This window comes from Nematolebias whitei, chromosome 23, assembly GCF_014905685.2.
Source record: "Nematolebias whitei isolate Nwh7 chromosome 23, NemWhi1, whole genome shotgun sequence".
Lineage (NCBI taxonomy): Eukaryota > Metazoa > Chordata > Actinopteri > Cyprinodontiformes > Rivulidae > Nematolebias > Nematolebias whitei.
The window spans coordinates 14,546,835-14,564,254 of record NC_056520.1 but is presented as its reverse complement, the minus strand read 5'-3'; the positions used below and the strand labels follow the sequence as shown (position 1 = coordinate 14,564,254).

General features: G+C 39.9%; 1 protein-coding gene across 1 annotated transcript in view; it reads left to right on the top strand.

Moving 5' to 3' along the window:
- si:ch211-246m6.5 (von Willebrand factor D and EGF domain-containing protein) overlaps nucleotides 1–17,420 on the top strand; it is a 44,688-nt gene that overhangs the window by 15,490 nt on the left and 11,778 nt on the right. The window contains exons 9-21 of the mRNA XM_037696790.1: nucleotides 1,976–2,193; nucleotides 3,328–3,401; nucleotides 3,476–3,749; nucleotides 3,894–4,096; nucleotides 4,211–5,118; nucleotides 5,326–5,462; nucleotides 5,546–5,707; nucleotides 5,791–5,895; nucleotides 7,989–8,103; nucleotides 11,468–11,748; nucleotides 11,836–12,055; nucleotides 12,134–12,271; nucleotides 16,836–17,279. Of these exons, the coding sequence (XP_037552718.1) occupies nucleotides 1,976–2,193; nucleotides 3,328–3,401; nucleotides 3,476–3,749; nucleotides 3,894–4,096; nucleotides 4,211–5,118; nucleotides 5,326–5,462; nucleotides 5,546–5,707; nucleotides 5,791–5,895; nucleotides 7,989–8,103; nucleotides 11,468–11,748; nucleotides 11,836–12,055; nucleotides 12,134–12,271; nucleotides 16,836–17,279 (3,279 nt within the window). The remainder of the gene's footprint in view (nucleotides 1–1,975; nucleotides 2,194–3,327; nucleotides 3,402–3,475; nucleotides 3,750–3,893; nucleotides 4,097–4,210; nucleotides 5,119–5,325; nucleotides 5,463–5,545; nucleotides 5,708–5,790; nucleotides 5,896–7,988; nucleotides 8,104–11,467; nucleotides 11,749–11,835; nucleotides 12,056–12,133; nucleotides 12,272–16,835; nucleotides 17,280–17,420) is intronic.

Here is a 17,420-nt window from a genome sequence, read left to right as displayed (position 1 = left end):
GGCCAACCGAGAGACGTAAGTCTCTCCAGCGTGTCCCGAGTCTTCCCCGGGATCTCCTCCCAGTTGAACATGCCCGAACCACCTCAACTGGCTCCTCTCGATGTGGAGGAGCAGCAGTTCTACTCAAGAGTCTCTCCCAGATAACTGATCTTCTCACCCTACCTCTAAGTTCAGCTACCCTGTGGAGAAAACTCATATTGTCCGCCTGTATCTGCAATCTCGTTTTTTCGATCACTATCCAGAGTTAGTGGCCATAGGTGATGGTAGGAACGTAGACTGACGAGTAAACGGAGAACTTTGCCTTGTAGCTCCCTTTTACCATTCTTCCCTCATTCATGAACAAAACCCCGAGATACTTGAACTCCTCCACTTGAGGCAGAACCTCACCCACGACCTGAAGATAGCAATCCACCCTTTTCCAACATTTCCTTTCCCTTCTGATACTGGGTACTCGATAAGTCCAACACCCACCATTTTTTTATATTACATATCCTGCGAAATATGATAGAGACATAAAAAATAACCCTAAACCTATGTTTTGTGGAAAACATTGAAATGTAACACAAACTGGTTTTAAAAACAGTTTTTGTAAGATTTTAAGCTGTTTCAGTCGCAACTTTGGAAACGGCCCCATTCACTTCCATATAAGGGTGTGACATCGCTCGAGATTTCTATTGTACAAAGTTATAGTTGATTATTTCCTTCTAGTTTCTGTCAAAAATATTCGAGGCAGTAACAACAAGCGGAATCAGTGTGATGCATAGTTTTGTGGGAATACAGCCAAAGAGGGAGTCTTTTCCAAAAATTAAGGACATTTCTGAGAAATGGCTGAAGTCTGTCAAAGTCAAATGGGCAGACTTCATATCACTGTCGCAGAACAACGTTCTGTGTTCAAAACACGTTCAATCCGAGGATTATGATCCGGCAATGATGCAGGGATTTGGATTTAAAGGAAAGTTTAACATCAAACTGGAAAGAAGCAGTAGCAACTATTCAGCCAGATCTACTGTGCACAGGAACTTGAAGGATCAGACACCGAAAGGCCTCCAAAAAGGGTGCGTACACCGACATTTATGAGGAAACAGGCTGCTTTGCGGGTATGCCACTAGGTAATTTTTATTTGTGTCAAAAATGCAGACTTCAAGTTATAAACCAGTTTTTAAATTGTGTTGATAAGCAAAGTAAAACCAGAGTTATGATGAATAACTCGTGCCACATTTTTTTGTGAAAATGAAAATCATATCTGAAGCGCATTGGGGCGAAAGGCAGATGCAAAGACGTGAAAGTCTCTTGGAGGAAATACCCCCCTCAGCTACCATCCTGCTACCCCCACCGAACAAACAAACAACCCCCCACCTTCTTTCTGGCTGAGGCCCAACGTTATTTGTCAAGCATCAAAAAAATCTTTAGGAAGGAAAAAAAAGACGCGGAAGTTGAAGGAAGTTGAAGGAAGTTGAAGGAAGTTTGGCGGCGACAGAGATGCAACGAGACAAAAAACACCTGCCTGTAGATGGCCCCTGGCATGAAGACATCAGCCTTCGGTAATCATCGGCTGTGCGCTTAGGCGATTCTTTGACTGGTTTGTTTGTTTAAGGGTTTTGTAAAAATTGCGTGGCCCGAATGCAAAAAACCCCCAATAAATATTGCATTCCACGACAGTGAATACCCCTTAAGAGCACTTGGAATTACAATGGTGGATGTAGGACTTTTGAAAAGTCAGCAGTTTACTTGTCAATGCAACAAAAACTACACAAAAGCTTCTACATATGATTTCCTACCAAAGTCAGAAATAACATTGAAAAAATGTGCCTTGAACCAACCATTTTGGGTTAATATATAGTATGTGGTGCTTATTGTGTTGTTCCATGTGTTTGTACATCAACACATCCGGGCCACCTTTGAAGTTTTTATTACAGACCTACAGGCAGCTGCTCCATCTGTTATCACTAATTTAATACTGTGTTGACACCCACAGACGGCCTCGTCCACAAGGTCTCCAATGTGGTCCTGTCCGCCTGCCGGGTGGAAATCCAGCCGAAAACCTGCAGCGAAGGCAGCTGTGGCAGGGCAAAGTTTTTTGTCACTGCTGTGACTGATTTCACACGAGATGGGAATCGCCCGAGCCTGGTCTCAGCTGTGCCAGGTCCTAGTGTACCAAGTCTCTGGAGGAGCTATGTCCCAAAATCTCTCCAAGTGAGTTACCATTTATGAAGTCTCTATGTAATACACTTGCACTTAAATGAAATTTAAAGATTGTGCACTTTCAAGTACTGGTAATTTTAGAAAAGCAAAACAAAAAAAAAGTCTTATGGGTGTTTATGGAATTTATTTTTCCCAGTCTTGGTGGTTCTTTAAGAGGTTTTAAGTGTCGTTGTGGGATATAACCTAAAGGTTGTGAACCAAATGGAGAACATAAAGGTGTTTTGTGGAGAATCTGGAAATACCAAGATGGTTCCAAGAAAAACATACTGTAAAGCTTGGAAATTTGAGTTTGAGGTGTTTGGAGATTTTTTTTTTTATTTATTTAAAATGGATTTTATTTTCAATTATTTGTCTAAAAGAATGATAGATTGGGGCGTTCTAATATGTTTTTTTTAATAGGATCACAACAAGATAAAATTGGTCTGAATTAAATCAGGGTATGAAACATTTCTTTTGTGGAGCGTTATTAGACTTCCTAAATTGTGTGTTCCTGAAAAAAAAAATCAAGGCAGAATTTTGAATTTCTCTAGCAAATCTAAATTTCATTTAAAACAAAACAGTCAGAATTTAAATTTAAAAAGCAATGTTATAAATACAGTTTAGTTGTAGATGGACAATTGATGTAAATGGTAAATGGACTGTATTTACATAGTGCCTTTCTGTCTTTTAAAGCACTTTGAGTATCTTGATAACACAATTTGTGCCCTCATTTACTCATTCATACAGCACTCAACTAGATCTCTAAAGGGCCAATTGAACAAATCATTCTAAAGAGACTAATTGGTGCTTTTTTAGATCACATTCATACAATGGGACACACATCGGAGGCAATGAGGGATTCAGTGTCTTGCCCAGGAACACTTGTGACTGCTGGTGGATTTGAACCCCAAACTCTTGCATTGGAGGACGACTGCTCTAACCACTCAGCCCCACTGCCCCATGTCTATTTCATAGAAAGTTCCATCAACTTTGCACATCATCCTTGCACATAATGTCAATCCATTTTCTGTCTTCTAACAAACCTTTTCTTGAAGGGATTTTCCATCTGTTTAATGAAAACAAACCCTGAGGTATGAAGCGTATTCGCTTTAACTTGCATGTCTTAACCTAGTGCTTTTCCTCCAGGTCATGGTCCAGGATGTTCCCACTTCCATCTGCTACTCATTGACTGATCCACATGTCATCACATTTGATCGACGGTAATTTACTGGCACATTTAAAAGCAGATATACTCACTTAATTGTAAGCCATTTGACATTAATCTGCAATACAGGCATTATGAGAACCACCAGACTGGAACTTTTGTCCTATATCGAAGCCTTACAAGGATGTTTGAGGTCCATTCCCGCCAGTGGGACTGCGGTAGCCGACACTACTCTGTTGCCTGCAACTGTGGTGTTGCAGTGCAAGAGGGGAACGACGTAGTCATCTTTGACATGTGCAATGGGCAACTACAAGAAACAAAGCCACAGCTTACTCTAAAGAACCCCAGTGATGAGGGTAGTCGGGTCAGGGTCTTGGAGTCCCATCAGGGGAGGAAGGTCACCGTAGGTATCTGTTCATTTTAACACTTTTTAAGAGTTCTTTGTCTTCCATACTTAATTTTTATTTTTTTTTTTTACGGTGGAGTTAGTTACAATTCTTTTGGTTTTTTTTTAATTGTTACATCTGTTTTCCTTTTCCTGTTGTAGTTTATCTTTCCCTCTGGGGCCTTTGTTAGGGCGGATGTAAGTGACTGGGGGATGAGCCTGTCTGTACGAGCACCCAGCGCTGACTATGGCAATACCCGAGGCCTCTGTGGAACCTTTGATCATAATGGCAACAATGACTTTCAGGGTTCTGGTGGTGATTATTTTGGCCCTGATGACTTGGATCACTTCATTGAGGACTGGAGGTCAGTAATTAAGACCCAAGTAATATATCTTTGCTCAGGCCTTATTTCAGTTTAAACATTTGGTTTGTGGTGTCTCTACAGTTGCTTGTTACAAATTTTCCTTCTTTGTGTTAGGATAGCTCCAGGTGAAAGTTTCTTTGATAAAACACCTCCTGGGGTCATGCAAGATATCAGGCGACCTTTCTGTCAGTGCCATAAAGAATACAGCACGTCTCCTAACCATGGCAGAGAGGTAGAGGACGTGCACAGCTCTTTGGCTCATTCTGACTGCATAGAATATGACAATGTGGATTACACATCTGTGTTTCCCTTCATGGACACAACAGTGGAGTACATCAAGAGTCCTGAAACACTGGGAAGCATCCTGGAAATGTCTGCCTTCAGCAGTCATCCACTGGAGAAAAGGCACATTTGGAAGCATGGTGATAAAAATCTAAATGGTGATGAGATTAAGCTGGCGGTTGAGTTTGGAAAGGATCTACTGCTTTCTGTTGACAGAACGAAACGACACAACTTGTTTGAATATCGTCCCATTTTTGCAGCTCAAAGCCTGAGACAAGTAGATTTGGAAAGTTTTGCCTACTTTTTTCCTGAGGACCACTTGGAAGAAGCTCGACAGGAAGTACAACCCCACTGGCCTACACCAAGTGGCCTGACCTCTGCCAAAGCCTTGGAGATGTGCCAGATGGCTTTGGTCAACACCACTGTTGGTGCGGTGTGTCGAGGGCTGCTGGGACGCCGTCTTGATGTAGCAGTAGAGCTCTGCATGCTGGACCTGCAGCTCAAAGATGACCTAGGCTGGGAGGATGCACTTCTGCCATATCTGGAGAATGAGTGCGAGAGACAACTAATAGAAAACCGTACCCAGCGAGCCACTGAAGTACCAAGTTCACCAAGTGCTTTTGAGGAAGTGTTGCTGGCACTGCGCTGCCCAAACTTTTGCAATGGAAATGGAGAATGTACAGAGTGGGGCTGCCAGTGTTATCAAGGCTACAGCTTTCATGACTGCAGCCTGGCCATTGGTGAGTATCTGTCAATATGGTTTCTACTTTGTTGATGGTATCCAATGCTTTTCTTAGAACTCTATGAATTTGTACCTTTTAAGCTTTATTTTCAAACGCATTTTGCTTTGCTTTTTTGGTTGATCTAAAGAATAAATGCATTACCGTGACATGAAACTTTTGTTTCGACAATCTTGTAAAGTTTGTAGGTAACAACTTTTCCTACAGGCCAGCCAATCGAGATAACCGATTTAGAAAACAGTGGATTATGCGACATCCGAGCAGTTGACTGTCACAAAGTTCGTGTCTTTGGCCTTGGCTTCATCGACTCTCCTAACCTGAGCTGCCTTCTCACCAGACTGAAGGTGAAAAAAGGGAGGTTTACATGTCAGGCAAGGATCCTTCAGTATGAAAGTGCCATTGCTTTTTCTCTGATTTGTCTCAACAGTATATGAACAAAGCTTGGGGTCTAGGGGAGCAACAGCGGACAAAAGCCACTTTCCTCAGTTCTAAGGCTCTGGACTGTGCTGTTCCGTCACCAAGTAGTGCTGTCATCAGTGCAGAAGACTTCATGATGGATGACAAACCATATGCACGATGGGAGATTAAGGCATTGCATCTAAATTTAATTATTTACTGTTTTTACTCTTTATCACAGATATAAAACATTATCATATTTCTTTTCTGTTCCAGGTGACCAATGATGGCTCCCAGTTCAGCAAGGCAAAGGTGCTAACGACTTACGATGGTGTTTGCCAGGTCTGTGAGGCATCACGCTCAGGGCTCTGTAAGTTAAAGGTAACTTATTTGCAAAACAAACCAGTGTTTTGTCTCTCTGTAGGAGGAATGGGATTGTTTCAACTGTATAATAATAATAATAATAATAATAATATTAATAATAATAATGTGCTATGTGTTGTCATCATTGTATGTTCCCATAAACTGGCGATGTTGACTCTCTGCATTTAACCCATCCACCTCCAGGTGGAGCAGTGGGCAGCTATTGAAGGGGCCCGGGAAGCAATTGGGGATGGGGTATGCTGCTCAGAGACACCACGAGATGTGCAATGACTGGGGATTGAGCCTGGGACTTTTGGCTCCCAAGTCAGCTGCCCTGCCTCTACCCAATCTCAGCCATATGCTATTTTTGTCCCAAAATGAGTTTTTAGTTTAACTTTGTGTTGATGTTATTCAACAGTAATTAATTAAAAGAATGGTCAGTTTTACATCAGTTTTTCAAATACCATAAAATTTAATGATTTGTAAACAAAGTAATAGTTCATCAAAAAATGTGTTAAAGGTTTAGTCAAAATTAAACTTCAGTTTACCTAAAAATTTGAATGGATTATCCAACATTTTTCAGTCAGGTCATCTGGACAATTTCTTATTTTGTGCTGAAACGTTTCACCTTTGATCCGGAAGGCTTCATCAGTTAAGGAAACACACATGAGCATGGACTTTGTTGTTTTCAACCAGTTTGACACAACTGTCAACAAGGCAGAGGGCCGGCAATGGAGGAGGGAGCGTGACAAATAGACCATCTTAGCACCAACATAACTGGTTTGTTCCACTTTGGAGTAAGCTATTGGGGGAAGAATTAGTTTTGTGTATTTCTTTGACTGACGAAGCCTTCCGGATCAAAGGCGAAACGTTTCAGCACAAAAAAAGAAATTATCCATATGACCTGATTGAAAAATGTTGGATTGTATACCTGGATTATTGAGCATGGACTTTGTTGTTTTCAACCAGTTTGACACAACTGTCAACAAGGAAGAAATTAACTGCCTGTTAATTAAGGAATTAATGATTTCAATGGAGGGAGCATGACAAAGAGACCATCTTAGCACCAACATAACTGGTTTGTTCCACTTTGGAGTAAGCTGTTGGGGGAAGAATCAGTTTTGTGTTGTGTGTTTCCTTGACTGATGAAGCCTTCCGGATCGAAGGCGAAACGTTTCAGCACAAAAAAAGAAATTATCCAGATGACCTCACGGAAAAATGTTGGATTGTATACCTGGATTTGGATTATCTGACTTTGTTGTAGAATTAATTATGTTAGCTGTTTAGCTTAATGTAGGTTAATTTTTTAGCTCAAGTTAAACTACTGTTTAGGTAAAAGTGAAAAAAAATTCTGCAAAAATTAGGCTGCAGTTTAGCTTAAGAGAAACTAGTTTTCTAGAGATAAACTAACAGTTTAGCTATACAGCAATGAAAGTTTAAGCTAAAATTTGGCTAACTGGCAAACGTTAGCGCAAGGTCTAGCTAAAATAGAGTAATGGTTTGGCAAAATGAAGATTAACGATTTAGTTTAAAATAAGCTAATGTCTTGGCTAAAGGTAAGATAATTAAAAAAGTAAGCTACAGTTTAGTTTGACATAAGCTAATGGTTTAGTTAAAGGTTAAACTAAAATTTGGCTAACACTTTAAGACAAAATATAGCTAAAATAATGCAACAGTTGTTATATATATTTAACTAAAATTAAGCTCATGTTTTGGCTAAAAATATAAAGATAGGGTAGAGGTAGGGTAGCCGACTCGGGACCCGAAAGTCCCAGGTTCCTTACATAGCTGCCCACTGCTCCATCAGTATTCCAGGTGCGATGGGTTAAATGTGGAGAACCAATTTTGCCATTGTATGGGAACATACAATGATGACAACACATAGCACTTTATTTATTTATTATTGATTGTGCAAAAAAAAAAAAAATCAAGTGATGATACACAAACTGCAAAAAAAAAACAAGTACAAAAAGCTAATAAAAGATTATGCAATTTCTAAAATTGTGGCATGTTATGTGTGATGATGTGAGATTAGGAATAACTTTTTACCTCAAACCTTAAATTATCAAATGAAAGATGTACAAAATCAAACCTCTGTTTGGTGATTCTAGGAGAGGACGTGTAACATAGACGGGATGTGTTTTACAGCCGGAAGTGTCAACCCAAGCAGTGCTTGCCTCGTCTGTGACCCCAACACCTCCAAATACACCTGGTCTGTAAACAGAGGTACAGACAACTTATTTTACATCCAATCATGCAGTAAGTAAATTAAAACTTCAGATCAAAATGAAAAACGGGCTTTAATTTTCCTGTATTAGGCCCAGTTTACACAGTGAGTGAAACCATAGCGTCTCTATTTCTGTTTGATCGTCCGTTTACACGACAACTTCCCTCGTTTTTTCTGAAACCAAAGCTTTTTGAATCCAGATCTCGGATTTTGGAGATTCCCTGCACAGGTGTGAAATTGCGCATGCTCACTACAATGTGGTTGCAGTAAATAGTTTTTCTGCATTTTTGCGAGAAGAACAAAAGTAACATTGGTGGATAGAAGAGTGCTGTTTGTGCTGCTCACACTTAGCAATCCACCGTCATCCTCAGTCTGAACGAAGGTTTGTGTATTCACCCTTTTGGATGTAACCAGTGTTGCCAAGTTCGCTTATTATAAGCGACTTTGGGCTTTTTTTTTTTTTTCCTAAAGTTGCTCGCAAATCTTGAGTCGCGGGTTGCGTTTTTTTGGGCTTGTTTTTGAACGTGAAGTTGTTAATTTGGGCTTGACTTTTTTTCCCCGAGTGAAACTAGTTGATTATCTCCCAGCTCTGCACAATAAAGCAAAAGACGAGTGGTTGTAGGTAGTTTGTCCCTTCCACGCCCCCGTTTCCTGTTTATCACTCCCGCCCAAGTTGGCGAGGCGACAGGCGCACACCCAAACACTCAATACTGTGGCTGATCACTAGGGGGCTCCACACACACGCAGATGTCAAAAAGTTTGTTTTTTAAAAATATGTAGAAAAAAATAAATGATTTTTGACATAAAAGTATGTTATTCAAAGTGTTTAGCATAATTTTGCTGTTGTTTATATGTAATGCCATAATAAATGTATGTTTATACTGTTTAAAAACGGCCTCTGTTTTACACAATGTGGTGGGTTGCCAGATGGCCTTTTTTTGGGCTTGTTTTCATAGAGCTGGTTGTTTCTATCACAAGATCTGGCAACACTGTTTTCGTGCTTGAGACTGAAGCGTCCTCACTCAGCACATACATTTGGGTCATAAAACAATAATTTTAAAGCAAAGTTGGACAAATGGTCCTTTCTTTTCTGGCAAACCAATAGTGGATTGAATGATTACAGCTTTACTCAAGTGTGTTTCTCTCGTGTTTATTCGCTGCAATCAACAACAGGAAAAAAAAAAACTAACATTTTCAGAGATTGTTCAAATGTAAACATGGCCTTAGTGGAAGTTGGGAGCCATAGTTAGCTGCTGCCATGTTAGGAGTCCAACTGTGATCCTGTTTGTCACCATCAGCAGTTCAAAGATTTCCCAGCATGCCCTGACCTATTTAACCACTCCTAAGTGGAACAAAGTGGGGGTAAATCACATGGTTGATACACAGCAGCACAGAGTGATAATCACACTGGAAGTAGTGACCAACTGAACCAACAATTAACCTCATCGAAACTTGAATTTTCTGATGACTATGAAGGACTAAAATAAGCAAATAAAATATGTTTACCTTTTTAACCAATATACTCTTTTTGAGAGAGAAATGATCACACTACTTCAATACACTTTTTTGCTCTTTTCCAGAAATAATAGTAATTTCCTTACTATAAAACCATCAAACTTGCGAGATGTTTCTGGTGTAACACCCACTGTGAGCAAACATCTGCAGAGGAAACAAGTAGCACAAAACAAGGGCTTCTGAGAGCTAGAACCGACCTTTGGACAATTTTCATCTGGCCTCTCAATGCCCTAAGACAAACTTAAAAAGCCTCAAATGAAATCTACTTTATATAAAAACTTTTGTTAGATGACATCCATGACTACCGTACTTTCCGCCGTACACGTCGCACCGCCGTATAAGTCACATCAGTCCAAATATGTCTAATAAAGTGGAAAAAACTTAAATAAGTCACATCTATTATGTATCATCACTGACCTGTCGCATTTGTTATGCATCACTGCTGACCACCCGGAAACATGGGCCGGTGTTGTGCCAAAAATGCCTATTACCTATTAATGAGACACTTGGCTTGCCATATTGGTCGAGGGCCCTCTAGTGGCTGAAAATGGTAATGTTCATTATTTTCCATGTCAGTGTTGCAACGTGAGCTGTTGCGGGCTCCCTGAGCTGCTGCAGCTAGCTGTTGCTAGCTGTGGGCCTCAGGCCTCATCTTGAACCCCAGGCCCGCCACCAGTTCACGCGACTCCCGGCTCGGACCTCCCTCAGAAGTACAGTAGTAACTCACACTATCTCAATAAAACAAGGAAATGCGAATTAAGTTTTACCAGTTGTATTAAATCAAGGCCGGAAAATGTTAGTTTACAGCGCTGGCTTCTCTGATACAATTTGACGCGAGATCTTGGACCGGGAGAGGGCCGGATGACATTTCTTTACAAATATATAGGGCCTAGACTCTGCCTTCACATGCGGAAGCACAGCCTTATCACATGGATACGTGGGGCGGACTAAATGTGATCTCAATGGATCTTATGTGGTCTGACGTGTCAGGAAAAAATGATATGGTGCACAAAGCCTTTCTACGGGGTGCGGCAAGCCAATAAAGAAACAAAAAATAAATAAAACTCTTATTCCTTGACGGATATTGAATCCCTGGGAGACTCTTTTTAGAGTGGCTGGCCCTATTTAAACCAGTCAGAACCAAGTCATAATTTCATTATAATCCATCTCTGAGCAGATCAAAAACCCAGGGTCAGTCTAGACCCTGGGTTTTTGAATGAAATCATCAGATCTGAGCCATATTTATAAAAATGTGTGTGTGTGTGTGTGTGTGGGGGGGGGGGTGTATTAGTCGCTTTGGTGTATAAATCGCAGGATTTGCAAATTTATGCAGAAAGGTGTGACCTATACGGCAACATTTACGGTACGTAATCTAAAGCGTTTGGACAAAACAAGAGGTCTCCAGTTTTATTTCTATGGTTACTAACCATAAGAAAAAGCTATTAAAAAGTGTTTTCCAACAAATCTCCCAGAAAGCATATTTTTCCAGGTACTGTAAAACGTGTGGTCCATTGATTGTTTTCACAAAGTCAGTTTAGCCTCCCTGTATCATAACGTGGCTCAGGAAGCTACGTGGTCTTGGAGAAACATCCATTAGTTGGAAAGACGAGCTACAAATCCTTCCAAACACGGAAATTTGGGTTTACGATCCTTCCAGAAATAGCCTGGGGGGTTGTTTTTGCCATGCTCGCTGATAAAGTGTTTATTACAGGACAGGAACCTGCTGTCGTCAAACACTTGTAGGTGCAGAACAGTAAATAAGAAGGTGGTGAGAATCACATCATCGCTGCTTTGAAATATAATTACAGAACAGCCTTGTTTCTCACATCGTCCCATCTGTTTTTTTAGACAACGAGCCACCATCTTTCCACCGACCTCAAATCAACCTGCGGACATTTGCCGGAGAGAATTTTGTCTTTCAGTTAGCGGCGTCTGACCCTGAGGGCTCTGCGCTGCTCTTTCAGCTGGAGAATGGACCGGAGGGGGCCGTGCTCTCCCCTGCAGGCCTCCTCATCTGGGGGGTTCCATCACTTCTGAGGGGAGAGGAGGAGGAGGTCGGGCAGGCGAGACAATTGTTTCGCTTCACGCTCTCTGATGAGTGCGATGCCCAGCGCACCTTTATGGTGAAGGTAATGTAGGAGGAGCATCGATATATACTGTATACAGTCTAAAGTTATTAAAGTACAATAAATATATACATTTTTCATGTGTAACAGATTGATGTGGTGCCGTGTGGCTGTTTGAACGGAGGCACGTGTGTGACAGATGTGAGCTTTCCTGCCGGCAGTGGGAAGTACCTGTGCGTTTGTCAAGACGGGAAGCAGGGTGAGCTCTGTGACCGCGATGTAGACGAGTGTTTATCAGCGCCGTGCGCAGCCGGGAGGTGCATCAGCACATCCAGCGGGTACAGATGTGAGTGTCCTGCAGGGCTGCGAGGTAAGATCAGAACCCTTTCAAGTCAGCCGCATGTCGTGGTTTCAATTCTCTGAGGCGGAAGTGTGTGCGCTCCGGCAGGTTTAACATGCCTGGAGGATATCAACGAGTGTGAGAGAAAAACCTGTTTTCCAGGAGTCCCGTGCTTTAACAGCTTTGGCTCGTACCGCTGTGGCCCATGCCCTAAAGGCATGCTGGGAAATGGGACAACTTGTTCCGGTAAGATTTCTTTATATACGTCTTAAATATTCAATTCAGTTCAACTTAGTTTATTATATAGCGCCGAGTCACGACAGAAGTCATCTCAGGGCACTGAACAGAAACATTCATATACGTAAGTTAACACTAGGGTATTTATCTGAGGAGCAGACTGCTCTGAATTTAACTTCATCGCAAACTCATCTTGAGCAAGCATGAAGGCGAGAGTGGAAAGGACAAACTCCCTCCTGAGGAAGAAACCTTTAGCAGAACCAGGCTCAGGACAAGCGGCCATCTGCTTTGACCAACTGAGTTTGAGAAGAACAGATACACAATGGCAGGTCGAGAATCACATGTTAAGATAGAAATATTATCAAATGAAAACAATTCAATTTTAACAATTCATTTAAGGAAATGAGGTCAATTTGTCCTCCAGTAGTCTAAGTCTATAGCAGCATAACAAGCCAACCCTAACTATAGGATTTATCAAAAAGGAAAATATTAAGTTCAGTCTTAAAACTGGACAACGTGTCAGCCTCACAGACAGAAACTGGAAGTTGGTTCCACAAGAGAGGAGCCTGATAACTGAAAGATCTTCCTCCCATTCTGCTTTTAGAAACTCTAGGAACTGCAAATAAACCTGCAGTTTGAGAGCGAAGCGCTCCGTTAAGAAAAAAATGGAACAATAAGATTTGCAATATAAGATGGACCTAGGTTGTTGAGGGTTTTGTAGGTTAGAAATAAGATTTTGAATTCAATTCTGAATTTCACAGGGAGCCAATGGAGAGAAGCTGAAACTGGAGATATATGATCTCTCCCACTAACTCCAGTTAAGACTCTGGCAGCAGCATTTTCGATTAATTTAAGATTTTTTTTAAAGAAGTTAAAGGCGATGGTTTTGTTGCCGTGTAAAATAAATATTAACATGAACAGTTGGAGTGCTAAATCTTGTTTCTAGTAAAAAAGATCCGATGAACATGCAAAAGCTTGGTCACCCTAGATAAATTAAATAATATGAACGAGTATAAATAAATTATCTAATTTGGAAAAACCTTTAAGCTGATATTTATTCATCATATTGTTTACATTTCTTTATTTTCATGTAATGCTACATTTACACTTTCAAAAAGCTAAATCTTAAATAATTTGTAAGTCCCATTAGTAGCAGATATTTCCCAGAATCTTTCAATAATATGTTAAAATGGGGAATTTGAAATATTTCAAATCATAATCTTTCCATGGGAATTGTGCTAAATTTTGCTTATTCAGCTAATTCCACATTTTTATCTCATTTTCAGCATCTTCCACTTCCTTCTGGTAGATTAAGCTTCATTCTGCCTTTTCAGTTTTTTTTTTTTTTTTTTAAGCTAATTTCAGCTTTTTAGCTAATTTCCTAATTTTGGGCTCAATTCTGATTATTTAAACCTAATTCAGCAAATATGTGTTCTTTCTGCTTTCAGATAACTTCGACTTGTTTTTCCATTTCAGCAAAATTTCAGAATGTTTTTTTTAGCTAATTTCAGCTGGGGGTTTTTTCAGCAAGTTCTTCAGCAATAAGCATTCACACTGCATTTTTGCAGGAAATGCAATTTCTCTAGTTTTGTATCTTAAATCTCTTTCAAATTTTGAAAATTCCTACTATTTCGCAACCCTGCTTATGCTCAAAGGTAAGAAATCAGGACTATTAAAAAAACAAACACCATAAATACATTAGACTCTACTACACAATGTTGCTCGACATTCTTGTCAAAGTCCCATTTTTTAGCATTACCCGACTGATAAGTAGCAGAGGTTAAAATATTTCCCCTGCTACAGTCGTTGACACAAGCGTGCGGACTTGATTGCAGTTAACGCTCCAGAAGATCAGCTGCTACACTCTCTCACAGCTGGATGTTTAAATAAGTTGGAAAATGTCCCATTAATGTTGTAAATGTAAACATTTACATTCTCAAAGATCCAAGCCTCGAGAATATTCCAAAGCTGTAACTCTAGGTTCTTTGTTGCACAGGATTTCTTTTTTAAAGTGCTCTTTGCCAAACCATGACTAGTCCACCACCGTGCTTAACAGTCGTTTATGTGTTCTTCATGTAAACTCTGCTTTTACTGTCTAAATGAGGCCAGTTTGTCAAACAGTTCCTGAAATTATTTGAAAGCATTCCGTTTCTTCTTCTTGCAATCCTTCAAGCATTTTTCTCAAAGTCTTCTTGGGGTCCCTGACCTCAACTTGACCTCGACTGTTTCTGGTGCCTGCCATCTTTTGATTACATAAACTGAGGAAATTGCTACTTTAAAATGTTGCCCTTTTACATTGTTTGCATGACGTTGAGATAACTTCAGAGCAGACGCATAGGAGACGCCTCAAGCTGAAAAACCTGGAACTCGTTAAAGAGGTCATGCTGACAACGTGCCAACAGCTAAGGTCTCAGATAACAAACATAAGCGATGAACTTTTAATCTGTTAACTTCCTTGCAGTTAAAGTTGATCACTTTTTAAGGCTGTGATTTCAGTTCAGTCTTTCTTGGATTTTATTGCATGAAAATTAAAAACGTTGCTGCGGAGTGTGTTGCGCCCCTGACTTAACCAGAGCTCAACCTGAAGTAAAAATAAAAAGGTGACTTTCTGCACAGCAGAGTCCCTGAGGGACACTTAGCAAGGATCAAGTGCTTCCAGTGAATGGAAAGCAGATGGCTGAAAGCAGCCGATGCTCAACGACTGTTGTGTTGTTGAGAATGTCAGCTCATAAAAACTGGTAGCTTCTGTTTTTGATGCAAACAAACCAAGTCTAATCTGGAAACGCAAATCATGAAGCAAAGCTTAAAAATCTGGATTTATTTATTTTTTTTTTTTTTGCTTAGTTCAGAGCAAAAACAAAAGAAAAATTGCATTTCCTGCGAAAATGCAGTGTGAATGCTTATTGCGGAAGAACTTGCTAAAAAAAAACAGCTAAAACATGCAGAAATTTAGCTGAAATGGAAGAACAAGCCTAAGTCCGCAGAAGAAAGCAGAAAGAACACATATTTGCTGAATTACGTTTAAATAAGCAGATAATTGCACAAAAATAAGGAAATTAGCTAAAAAAAAAAAAAAAAAAAAAGAGGCTGAAATTAGCTAAATGAATAGCTGAAAAGTAGCTGAAAAACTAGAAAAAAGCTTAAACTACCAGAAGGACATAGAAGGAGCTTAAATGAGCTGAAAAAATGTTGAATTAGCTGAAAAAGCTAAATTTAGCACAACACAGCTAAATAGTAGCTGAAATAGCAGAAAAAGCTGAAACTAGCAGAAATATTCTGAAAGGAGCCTAACAAGCTGAAATTAGCAGAAAGAAGTTAGACTGAAATAAGCAGAAATTACCAGAAAAAACTTGAATTTATATTTATCAGAACAGCTGAAATTAGCTAAAAATGCTAAAACGGTAACCGAAAAGGTAGAATAAGCTTAAATTAGCAGAAGTGGAAAAAGCACACTTTTGCTGAATTAGGCAAAAAAAAAAAATTGAAATTGTTGCAAAAAATGTGGATGTTAAAATTAGCATAAAACTGCTAAATAGTAGCTGAAATAGCAGAAATAGCTGAAACTTGCAGAAATAAATGCAAGGAACATAAGCTGAAAGTAGCAGAAAGACTTTAGAAGAAGCACAAAAATGTAGTTAAATAAATAAAGCTGAAAGGAGCACAAAACAGCTGAAAGGAGCTGAAAAAAGTTTACAATTGCACAAGGAAGCTGAAAGAAGCTGAAGCAGAACAAAATGTGAAAGGAGCAGTAAAAGGTTGTAAACAGATCTAAAGATTTGAAGGAGGTAAAATGAGCTCAATTCATTTTCTATGAGGAAAAAAGTGGCAGAAAAGGCTAAATAATCAGTCATAGCAGGATTGTCCAGAAAGAGCTGAACATTTTGATATGATTTGTTGAAATAGCACAAAATTGTGGAACGAGAAAGATGCCGAAAAACCTACAAAAAAAAAGAAAAAAAAAAAGGATCTCAATAATGTAAATGCTTCATAAACATTCCCACAAATATATGAGCCAGGAGGTTTTAGGTGTGCTGAATGTTTTTATTTTACTTGTAAGTTTTCATCACTGCCTGCTGATACAAAATACATGAGTCCAAACAAATAGAAATTTCAAGCGAAGGATAAGACAAGAGCAGAAATGACCAAACAATGTTTGAGTTATTACAACAGACGCGTTTCAAAGGATAAAGCAAACTATTAAAGAGTTCCTTTTCCGAGCCGATACGATTAAATCTGGACTGAGGCGATGCAGTCTGCTCATGGTGTTTCGTCAAATGTTCTGGCAGCTATGAGGCTAAATAAATTCAAGTCAAGCTTGTTTGACTTGCTGCCTCGTTTGCAGTCATATCGGTTCCTTCTTCGCACATGGCCTTGAAATGTGTTCATAAGCTGGAAGGAGCGATCACGCCTCACTAAACATGTCCCTCTTCTTGGGTCCACTGGAGGTCTGACCAGTTAGAAACCTCTGGACTTTTCTTCTCTTACTGCAACATAACTGCAATGTGGTTTTTAAAAAAAACAAATAGGTGCTACAGAGGAATCCAAACTCGTTTCTTTGTTGTTCTTCAAGCAGCAGTCTTCACGCCTCCCTTCAGCTCCTTGACACCAGCCCCTCGCACAGCTGTTTACAAGATACCAGATGTTCTGCTAATAGACCCTCAAAAAAGAATGGAAATCTTCCCAAGTTCATCTGGCACCTCACCGCAGATAAAACCTGAGGAGGGGAAAACAACTCAGAGAACTGGCGTGAAAGCTGAGTCCAACTCTTGGAGGAATATCTCAGGAATCGCCTTCGATTCAAAGATTCAAAGAGCAGAAACCAACAAGAGAGGTGGAGCAGACGCGCCCCAAAAAATCAATCATGAACGGAGAAAACCTCAAGAAGAAAACCCAAACTCACCCATCAACACAATGAAGAATGCCTCAGGGAGTCAACAAGCCAAACTGGACCAGTCTAAAATCTGGTACAGAGTGATCAACTCTTCCAGTATGGCTGGAAATGGCAGAACAGCAGCAGGTAAACCAAACATCTATACCACTCCTGGTTTAATATTCTGTGATTTGTTTTCTTGTTAAACTCATTGGAACAATCCAATCTAAAGTTGTCTGTATTGGAATTTTAAAAAAGAGGAACGTTGAGATTTGACTTCCAGCTGAC